Source organism: Hakea prostrata, chromosome 1 (assembly GCF_041222555.1).
Source record: "Hakea prostrata isolate BN-2017 chromosome 1, UWA_Hpros_2, whole genome shotgun sequence".
Classification (NCBI taxonomy): domain Eukaryota; kingdom Viridiplantae; phylum Streptophyta; class Magnoliopsida; order Proteales; family Proteaceae; genus Hakea; species Hakea prostrata.
The window spans coordinates 15,350,074-15,360,960 of record NC_142600.1 but is presented as its reverse complement, the minus strand read 5'-3'; the positions used below and the strand labels follow the sequence as shown (position 1 = coordinate 15,360,960).

The following is a 10,887-nucleotide window of genomic DNA, read 5'->3' as shown; positions in this document are numbered from 1 at the left end:
AAATTTTTGAGACCAGGTCAACACACAACTGTCAATCCATCGAGAAAAAAAAAGCATGAATATGATAATAAAATCCTAACTGACAACTTCATTTTCTTATTTTAATTTCATTTAAACTTTTAGAAGGAAAGAAAATTTCATGGGCTACCACTGAGAAATTATCAGATATCGACCCAACACGAGATATCAATTTTAATGGCGAGATCCGTCAAAAATGAAATCTGTTATCTGGTGATGATTGCTGGGACATGATGGAATGTTACACCTTGAAAGCTTTCACGTTGTATGTTTGCGTGTGAGATTTGTAGTGCTTTTTTTTTTTTTAATTATAAATAAATAATAAAAAAAACCAGGTGATTACATTAATTTATGTAAGAAACGCACCGGTGTCTCACAAAATCTATGATATCAGATGATTAAGTTTAAAATAATGAGATAACTGGGGATTAATTGAATAATTATAGTGTTTTAGAGCAACAGACGTGTTTGTATGTAAGAATTAAGAACCACGAGTTCATGAATAAGAGTTTTTTTCTTGTATTTTTTAACGGAAAATAAAATATAAGAAAAGACCAAGTAAACTTTTTTTTTGAGAGTGGAACTCCAATACTCTCAGGCCTGCAAGTCGGCAAAATTTTTAAATAATAATAATCATCATGTATTAAAAAATTAGATACTTTGAATCAAATAAGACAAAAAAAAATACACAAAACAAAAGGCAAATTTTATCTCCAAGTTTTCGATTTCATTTAATATGAAGAAGACAATCTAACATACACGACGAAATCCAGATTTAATTTGGTTGTATTAACCATGTAACTATACTTACACAGAGCATATATGGCATGACCCTTGGAAAATTTCACACAATTATTATTTTATTTATTTATTTATTTATTTATTTTTATTTTTTTAAGCAATGAACAAGAAAGCAAGAGGTAGTAGAGGATCAAAATCTATTCATCAAAATATTGAATAGAAATCATAACCACTTTAATGGCTTAAATGTTTGCTTAATTGATGGGGTTTCGTATGAGGAGAACGATCAATGACGAGAAAGTGAAGTGGCTAGATACAATAGCCACTTGAGCATCTAATGAAAGAGCCTCGTCAAGAGCTTTTGCTTGATAAGAGGGTTGATAGCTCTACCATATCCAATAGCTTCAATAGGTCAATTTCATGTCCATGATACTATCAATAAGAACTTTTTTGCTGTCTTGCGCAACTCTTGTATCATGATATGTGACATTTTCCATATTCAACAGTTATGGTTTTAGAATCATGTAGGAGATATCCGACTTCATACAATTAGTACACACACTCTTATTAGCCAGTGCATATGTGTAGGTTGCTTAACGCATTGAGTTTCTTCTTTTATCCTGACATCCCTTTTTAGAATCAAAGAAGAAATGATATGCATAGAATAGGTCTTGTATCAAAGTATGACCTAAGATAGTCTTTTAAAGTATGAACAACCCTGTTTCATTTTCCATTTAGCTGAAAGTCACGTATCATTTATGCAGTTTTCTACTCATCTTATTGTAGTTTTCCACTCATCTTATCTACATCTTCTTCTTCGCCCAAGACATAGCATACCATATTGGTGTATGAACCACGTTAAATCTATGTGTTTTTGTTTTTTATTTATTTTTCGATTCATCATTTTGTGGTATTTATTATAACATTATTTGAACTGTTACTCAAATCTCAAAATATCTGTTCATATTGGACTTTCTCTTACATGATGCTTGAGGAACTGAGATTCTCAAGCTGGACCTTTTCTTTTAATGATTCCAACCTGATATCACATAGGCAACAAGATCTAAGTAATGGAGAAAGAAGATTGACATTCTTGTTGCTGAACGGACTATCAATTCTGTTTTGTCATAGCATCCACACACCTCTCTCACTAGGGCTGTTGCAAGGATTCTTTGGTCTCACTAAATAAGTAAACCCTGAACAGCCAGCAGCAAAAATTAAAATCCCTAAGATGGAAATGATGTGCATCCTGGGTCTCTGTGGCAAAATTTTACCAGAAAATGGACTATTTATGCTTTTTTGGATGCCACAGCAAACATACACCTCACCCATCTGCTCAGGTTCACAGAAGTGCATGTACACATACATTCTCAAAACTCATAAAGAACAGATGGAAGAGTGAAAGACTATCACTTCAAGATATGGGAGGTAAACACACTCCTTTCCAGTTCATGAATGTGTGAAAAACGAACATCTATCAGCTGACAGGTACTGCTATTGCAATAGGAAAAATACAGCAACAAAGTATGGGAAGCATAAATCACAATGACAATATAACAAAAACAAGGCACACAATAGGAAATATTCCGGCATTTACAAGACACGTAAACATGGTAGTTTCCAGGATCAGCACCCATGGATATTTGATCCACCTGACTATCGCCTCAACCATTCCAGACAAGGACAGAGTCCCCAACAAAACCTGGAAGGATAGTTATCCTTCAGATACAGTTCTCTGCTGAGTCCAACTATATAGAAACTGAAAAACCGATTACGACGACCCATGGTAATACGCGTAACAGGCACAACAGAGATGGAATGCCTCTCGCATATTACCCTTGCGCTGGGAGGAACAGGAGCCCTATCAGCAATAACTTCTGAGGAGAACTTGTTAAGGAAGTATGAGTCAGCAAAGTAGGCAGGTGTGCACTGGTATGCTTGTGTGTTGCACAGCTGGACCCCTCGGGCTCTATGGAAGACCTCATCTGGAACTGAAGCTGCTCCGCTTGTGGCACTTACTTTTCGTGTCGCAAGTGTTTTCCTGCAAAGAGATAAAGCTTTGTTCCCTTATTCAACAGAAAATTGAGTACAGGACAAACTTCCAGAATGGAATGAGAACGATGCATGCACTCAAGTAAACATGACCCCATAATTTTAATTTCCAGCTAAATTTCAGTCTTGGGTTAAGTGACTGAATGCAAAATCTGGAAAACTCAAAGAACTTGAGATTTGAGCCAACTTTATGAATAACTAATATTTCAGATTTTGGAATTTTGGCCAAAAATAAGCGGTACATCAAACTCCTAAGAGCCAAACTTGGCGCAATGGTAGATTGTAGGTTTGAGTAAGGAAATGACCTTCTTCACAAAGCGGTTGTTCAGGCTGCAACATTAGCGGAAGCCTCGTGCACTAGGTATGCCCAATGTTGTGTGAAGTTATTTTTTAACAAGTAAAACACTAGTTTGGACTTAAACTATCACTTTTGGTTTTGAGGAAGACAATTTCCCATATCCCTATTTGCCAAATTATGATGTTCAAAACACGTGAGTTTAACCAAACCAAGCATCCTTGCTTTGTCTTAGCCTTGTAGATTATAATTTTATACACAAGAAGAAGCCTCATCCAACTATATGGGGTTTAAGGCCATACTAGATACAAGGCCTAAGTTACGCATATCCTTTCTCACCACTTCTCGTAAGGTCATCTTAGGTCTGCCGCTAGCTGTTCTAGTTCCTTCAATCTGGATGAAATCACTTCTCTGTACAGGGCATTTACAGGCCTCCATTGAACGTGACCATGCCACCCTCAAATGACTTTCTCGAAGCTTATCACCTATTGAAGCTACCCTAGACTAACTCGAATATGATCATTCCTTATGTTATCCTTCCTAGTTTTGCCACTCATCTATTTTAGCATCCTCATTTCAGCTACACTGAGTTTATCTATATGATGTTTATTAACAGCCCAACAATATGCACCGTCCATCATAGTTGGTCATACCACAGTAGCACCTCGCGCGGCACATTGGGCTCGGCCATGGATCAAACATTCCCACTATCACCTTCCGTTGGCCTTCTAGAAAATATTTGTTCATTAAATCTTTCCCTCTAGAGTTTTATAGGTCCTAGCTTTCAGTTGGGAGGAGTTTCAAATGCATCCTCATAGAGCATAAAAGGCATGCTTTATGAGAAGATTTGTCTCTCTGGGAAATCACTATTGTTTGCAATTCAGATATATATGGACGTAACTGTAAGTAAGTGAGCCTACCATTTGATAATGGCGACATTGCGCATGTGCATAGATCCTCCACCTCTGCATGTTTCACATTTCAATAATCCATGAGATGCACATGTCACACAAGGAAGCATTCCCTTGCCATTGCATTTGACGCATCTGCACATACATAAAGCAGTTAAATGTTCCACATCTAGTCACAGTAGTACAGTGCTATACTATGAACAAGATTTGGCATGTAAGGCAGACAAATTTTTGGGCAGGCTAGTTTCCACATGGCAGATTCTTCAGTACACTTAGAACTAATGTAAACAGAGTATTCTTTTGTTCTCAAAACTAAAAATTTTGACAAAACTGAAACTTGGGGTGGCATTTAAAATACATACATTGTGTCAGAGCCATCTCTATGAGCAAGCAAACCCCTGCCATAACATACAGGGCACTTTGTCATCTGATCTTTCTTGTAACATCCTGGTTCAGAATCAGCATTACACGTCGGGCATGGAATTTCTCCTCGTCCCCCACAATCTGCAAGTTTACCATTCTAAATTTTACTGGACTTCCAACAGCATGAACTAATATTTTTGGGAAATAGAAGTGTACATACTCTGCCATTGCCCACAAAGAAAAATAATAGGGCACAAGGAAAATTACAATAAAAAATAACAATAACAAGAAGCTACAGCACTAGCAAGACAAAGCACCATTTTCTCAGTTCTCACCCTCTAAATTTGTAGATCATTCAACGAGTCCCATCTTAGTATATCCTGTAGGGTGGCGATTGGCGAATAAGGGCCATCCAAATTGAAGACTTATATCAGGACTACATATCCTTCTGAAGAATATGGAAAAATTTAAGGATTCCGTAATTTTCAGAAAGAATATTGTCTAATTGGCTGCCTCCCAATGATGACCTTCTTACTGAACAGAACTCAAATGTGAACACATTGTACTACTACTGCAGAAGTGAGTTGGAAACCTCTGATCACCTCTTTGTGTAATCCTATGTTTGTAGACCCAATTAATTTTCTTCTCTCTAGAGCATTAAACTGAATAATGTTCATGTGAAGTCATTTTAACTATCCAAATAGCAGCCAGTGCCAGTAAACTGAAACAGACTGAGATTATTTGGCCAGTGCCAGTAAACTGAAACAGAACGAGACTCACTATGTAAATATTATGCAGTTATAAACTATCATGATGGCCCTAATGAATATCTGAAATGAATTAACCTGCAAGGCTTTAGGTATCAGAAATTATTGATAAGATCAATTGTAGACCATTAAAAACGTTCGAATGTCTTTCCCATTGGACTGGATATGGGTCTGAGAAATTAAAAATGGAATCTTCCAAAAAGAGGTCAGACTAAGCTAGACACCAACACAAGCCGCCTGTGGAACAGAATGAATAGTCAGGTGGTACAATACAGAGGGATTACAATGGAAACTGTGATGTAGATATTGGTAAACCATGCACAGTAAGCTAGGTTAAGGTGCTGCAATTTTAGTGTCTCAATGGTAATATGGCTAACTTGAGTGCCAGTATCAAGCAGCTGTTGTCTGTTGACAGTGGAACACTCTGACTTCTAATCTTGACTATGGAAATTATATTTCTGGGTGAACTTGGAGGAGAACTTGAAACTATTAATATTGGAAAACTCAAAAGACATAAAAAGAAAAGTCATACCCAGTGTACAAGGCTCCAGAACATAGCAGGGTCTCAATATGGTCAGATATACACAGCCTCACCCTGTTTCCAGGGCTTGAACCCATTTCCAAGCAGTCAGCAAGTACACACTTGACCAATGCACCAAGCATGACCTTCTAGACCATAAATGGAATGGAAATGTTAGTCACTAAGGCTGTTAAATTGGACTAGCCCATGAGAACAGAAAATCTAGTTCCATTTTTGCTTCAGAAACCCTTCTGTGTACTATATGAACACTACCGTACATACTTCAGGTTTACCATGGGTTTTTATCATGAACTAATAAACAATAATAAAAATGATAATAAATAAATAAATAAAACCAAAGAGCTTGAGGACATTCTAGTTTCACAGACACAAAACCCATGGCTCCATAATAAGTACCTGTGCATTTCTCAATTGTTCCTGAATGAGGGATTGGAGACCGTGTTTCTTTGTGTTGTACAAATAGAAGAGGGAATTCAGACCTCAGATCCAATTCCCATAGTCCAAGTTCAGGTCCATTATCCTTTCCATTAATTTTTCCACCAAGATAAGGCTCTATCTCTCTTGTAATTTCTCTCTCCTCAATAAAAGTTTCTAGAGTCCCAATATAAACATTGCAATTTTCCACTCCCCGTATCTCCCAGGTCCGGGCTGGACGACTTCCCCAACAGCAACGGTGGCCTACATGATCAATGAGTAACTCCCGTATCTCCGCCTCATCCAATATTTGCCTGTCATGTAGAAATATTGTTAATCAGACATTTATTACCAAAATGGCAAATATCGAACCACATATCAACTCCAAACCCAACCCCAGGCCTTTTTGCCTAACATATTTAAATATTGAAACTCCGTCATCTAGAGGATGCATCTACCCCCCCCCTCCACCCAACCCAAAAAAAAAGTAAAATACAAAAATAAAAAATAAATAAAAATAAAAGGAGTACTGAAGGTTGCCAAAACAGAGAGATGCAATTAAGCTATAGAATGAACCTTAAGAAAATTCAAGCTTGAAATCAGAATAATGCCTTAGAAACCCAACCTACCTTTGAACTTCGTTTGAAGCATATCCACCAAGACCACCTCCATATCCACCCTGATAAACAACATCTTGATCCCAAAACAGTGATAGACAAAGCAAATTAGGTGATGTGCAAACAGTGAACATAGACTTTAGCTATCTGCAAGGCTTAACTATAAAAGATAAAGCAAAAAAAAAAAATACACATTAAATTTCTTCAACTGTTCCCAAACCAAAAGAAGATCCATAATTTTGAAACGCAAAAGAATGCACTCCCAACTTCCAAACAAACATTTTCTGACAAAACACCATTCCAAACCCCAAATTAGGAAAACTGTGGTGAGACTGAATGTGGACCACCTAAAGCACTCCAGTTAAACAAAGTTGCTTAAGGTGTTGAAGGTTATTTCTATGTATATCCTTTAAGGTGAGATCACATATTATCCATACCATTACTACCACATTGCCTGGAGAGCTTACATGAATTGAGATTATAAAAGCTACAACTTTTCACACCTTTGCCTCATCCATAATGTCTTGTGATGCTGCTTGCTGGCATAAATCTTATGACATAAGAATAAAACCAGTCCAACCCTTCTTTAAATGAGCTATTGTATGAAACTTGATGGTTAAATGGAGAATGAATGAAAAGAATACAACCTTCAGCATGATTCTTTTTTGGTGGAGGGGAGAGAGAATAACAAAAAGGATGTCTCAATGTTAAAATATGGAATTTAAGCAAAGAACTGAAGAAATGCAACAAAGCCTATCACTGATCATGACAAATATTGCTTTCCATGGAACTACTATAAAGTGGAATTCCAAACCAAAATAAAACTTCCAAATGGCAAAGTCCATAAACAATAAATCATAAATCGACAAGGTAAAAGGTATTCTACATGGTTCACTTAGGAAGCCTTGTCCAAACTGTCCTGAAATTGGAACTGCTAACAAGAACCCAAGAAGGGAAAAAAAAGAGTTAGGGAATGAACCAACCCCTTTTTTTTTCTTTTCTTTTTTTTTTTTTTTTTGGGGGGGGGGATAGGGGGACTTGAACACTCACGGTTTATAAAGTCGACAGATTTTCCTCTTACCATAAGATTTCACTGCTGTAAATATTGACATGTGAAATGGGACTCTATCTTTATTCTCGTCCAGTTGATAAATTCTTCAAAATTATGGTATTTGTCAACCCTATGGCACCTCAGTGTGGATCAGCCTCATCTCCATGGAGCCCCACCTCCAGGAACACCAGGGAGCCATCCCATGCCTGGGCTGGGTCATACACATCTCAACATCAGCCCGTCAGCCATCAAGATTATGCCACACAGCTAAGCCCTGTAGAGGAGCTCAATCCCCTCGGTTGAGCCTCAACCGAAGCCAGCTTTAACTACCAGACATATTTCCAATTTCTATCTTATGGTGCTCTATTCTTGATAAAAAGCAAAAATGGAAAACCCCAACTTTTGCATGAAAAACCATGTTTCAGCTACAAGCATCCCATATGGTTGCACTCATGCATCCAGGCATCCATAATAACACTGCTAGTCATGCAGTTGCAGAATATAGAAATGCAACTGAATTGTCTCACATTAAACTTTAAGACTGCAAGGCACACAGTCACAACACCTAAGTCAACTTGTCAACACAATCAGCTACTAAGTGGAAGCACACAGGCATGCACCATAATCAACCATTGAATAATGGAGATCATATTTCATCACAATCAAGATATATGGAGAGCAGCGAATATGAATGCCATGCTGGTGGAAACTATCCTAATAGGCTGAGAATCATATAGAAATGTTAAATACCACTCTCCAGCACATGCCCGTAGCTAATGGCCAACCCATATTGCAACAAAGAAGGCTTAGACTACCCTAACCACAAGGAAGACAGCCCTTCAAGACCCATCTAGAAGAGGATATTCACCCTCTCCAGAATCCGAGTTGGATCTGTAAGTGTGCCACCAAGATATGCCATAGCAAAACAGACAATCGAGCCGCCTCGCTGATGACATACGGATCCAACGTAAACTAAAGAAACAAAGTGGATTTACAGATAGCAGGAGATTCTGAGACAGTCATGACAGATAATTTGTCATAAATGAATACCCAGATCTATGTACATTAGCAAGCAGTGGCCATACATCAAATATCTACTTCAATGTTTCCACTGGGTGTTAAAATCACAATCTTCCCCAAGCAAATTTGCTAAAAGGTAAGAAGTTTTCAGTTCCCCTTGCGCATCTAATCTCCATAACCAATCACTGAAATTCAATATTTGCTGGTTCTGTTTACCACGCAATTACTGCTTCAGAAATCATATACAAATGTTGAGAATACCAACAAATGCACTGAGCTCATTGTAAAGTTAAAAAAAAGTTGAAGTCCAAGTATTAAAAGAAGACATTCTAATTTTATGTTTCACCATAACAGAAAATTATGCCAATTTTCTGACACATAATGAAGAAATCACGTATAACCAAAAGAATAATGAATTAGGGGTTTGAGGAAGAACGACAATTTTCTTGGGTTTTACTAAGAAATTGCTGCTTTCATAACTGGGCAAAGAAATCCAAAGGCAAGATGACGGAACAAATGCAATTGTGTCTAGCTGCAAACGAAACGAAGCGGAAAATTTACTCATCCAATGAACAGCATCAACCAATTGTATTGCACATGATCGGTGCTGTGTGGTAATAACGAACACTATGCACAGCTTTGTGTTTTGAAAAGAAAAAATTCTCAAATATTTATATCATCATAGACGACGCCAAAATCAAAACCGAACTTTCAAAAAGCGAGTAACAAAAAATCAATATTTATAGTACCATTTGGCTCGGGCTCAGGTGAACTAATCAAATGGGCGTGGATTGAAGGTGGGTAGTGATCAGAAGATGCCGCCGATCGAATTTCTTCGATGCTTACTTCCGCTCCCGCCAAGTACGGTGAGGGGAGTACAGAACCACTTCTTCCGAGATACTGATACGAAATCCGTTGCTCCTTCTGCTTCCCTCCTACCTCACTTTCTTCCAAATGACCTGACGCGACGATATCGTTAGAATGCACTGCAAACTGATAATTACAGAGCAATCAAAGAGAAAAATAGCCCAAAACACATCAACCTGCCAGTAGAGGTTGTTCCATTGTCATAAACTCTTCTTCTAGATTTGACTATTGCTGTGAGGGGAATGATACAGAGGTGATATGATGATGATGATCATGGACCAGTATATAAAAATGGTTACCTTCGTCGCTAAGGAAATTGAACAACCGTAACACTAATGGGAGAGAAACAAGTTCTGGAGTATTGTTGTTATCCTTAACGCGACAAACGGGCCCGTCTTTCGGTCGTTTTCACCGTTTTGAAAATGCCCATATCGGCATTTCGGGTGGATTTCATGGTTTCACCTCGGTATTCTCCCCAGTCCACGCGTTCCCAGAAGCGATCTTTCCATCGGTTCGTTCCATTCCTCCGTTCTATTGCCTTTCAACGTTGAATTGTTGGTCGTCTCTACTGAAAGAACATATTGTTGGTTGTGAAATCCTGAATCGACAACCCCTTCAAATAATTAATTTATCTTAATTATCCAATTTATCAGTTAGGCTCTTATTACTAACAGCTTTTGTATTAGTTTGCTTATATTTATCCATTTTCAGTCTTACCCATGTATTTGTTTAAAAACATTATTGTAGCTCCCAAACTTTCCGGGGATTTATTATTGAATGAAGAATAATTCATGTATGCAGGGAGACAAATAGACGAGTTGAGCTTACAAGTTTTTGTTTAAATTTATTTTTATCTTTTTGAAATATTTAACTTATTTACATTATTAGTTGTCTATGATTTCTTAACGGTTAAGGTGTTTTGATATATTTCCACTCAATAGGGGTCCAATCCATAAATTATAAAACTAATTGGGTGGCATTAATTTTAGGTACACCTATAGATGGATAGTCAAAATCCGCTTCTGAATTCGTATTTGTATTCATTTAAGGGTATCCATATTCATAATTTTTCTTACCATATAATATCTGTATCCATCCGCTAAGCAACCGGATTTGGATTCGGATTCGAAATCATATAATTGTTTATCGGATCAGATAATATCCGGATAGAGTAAAGCATTCAACATTTTTTCATATGAAATTTTATGATAATCGGACTTACAGGGGTGA

General features: G+C 37.4%; 1 protein-coding gene across 1 annotated transcript; it reads right to left on the bottom strand.

Annotated features, from left to right (window-relative positions):
• Nucleotides 1-1,943: 1,943 nt before the first annotated feature.
• LOC149027790 (chaperone protein dnaJ-like protein) lies at nt 1,944-10,222 on the bottom strand. The gene is made up of 7 exons (XM_089165884.1): nt 9,834-10,222; nt 9,540-9,749; nt 6,732-6,795; nt 6,085-6,416; nt 4,380-4,521; nt 4,027-4,152; nt 1,944-2,800 (listed from the first exon to the last, which is right to left on the bottom strand). The coding sequence occupies exons 1-7, from the start codon at nt 9,859-9,861 to the stop codon at nt 2,416-2,418; spliced, it is 1,287 nt and encodes a 428-aa protein (XP_089022010.1). The 5' UTR covers nt 9,862-10,222; the 3' UTR covers nt 1,944-2,415.
• Nucleotides 10,223-10,887: the final 665 nt, after the last annotated feature.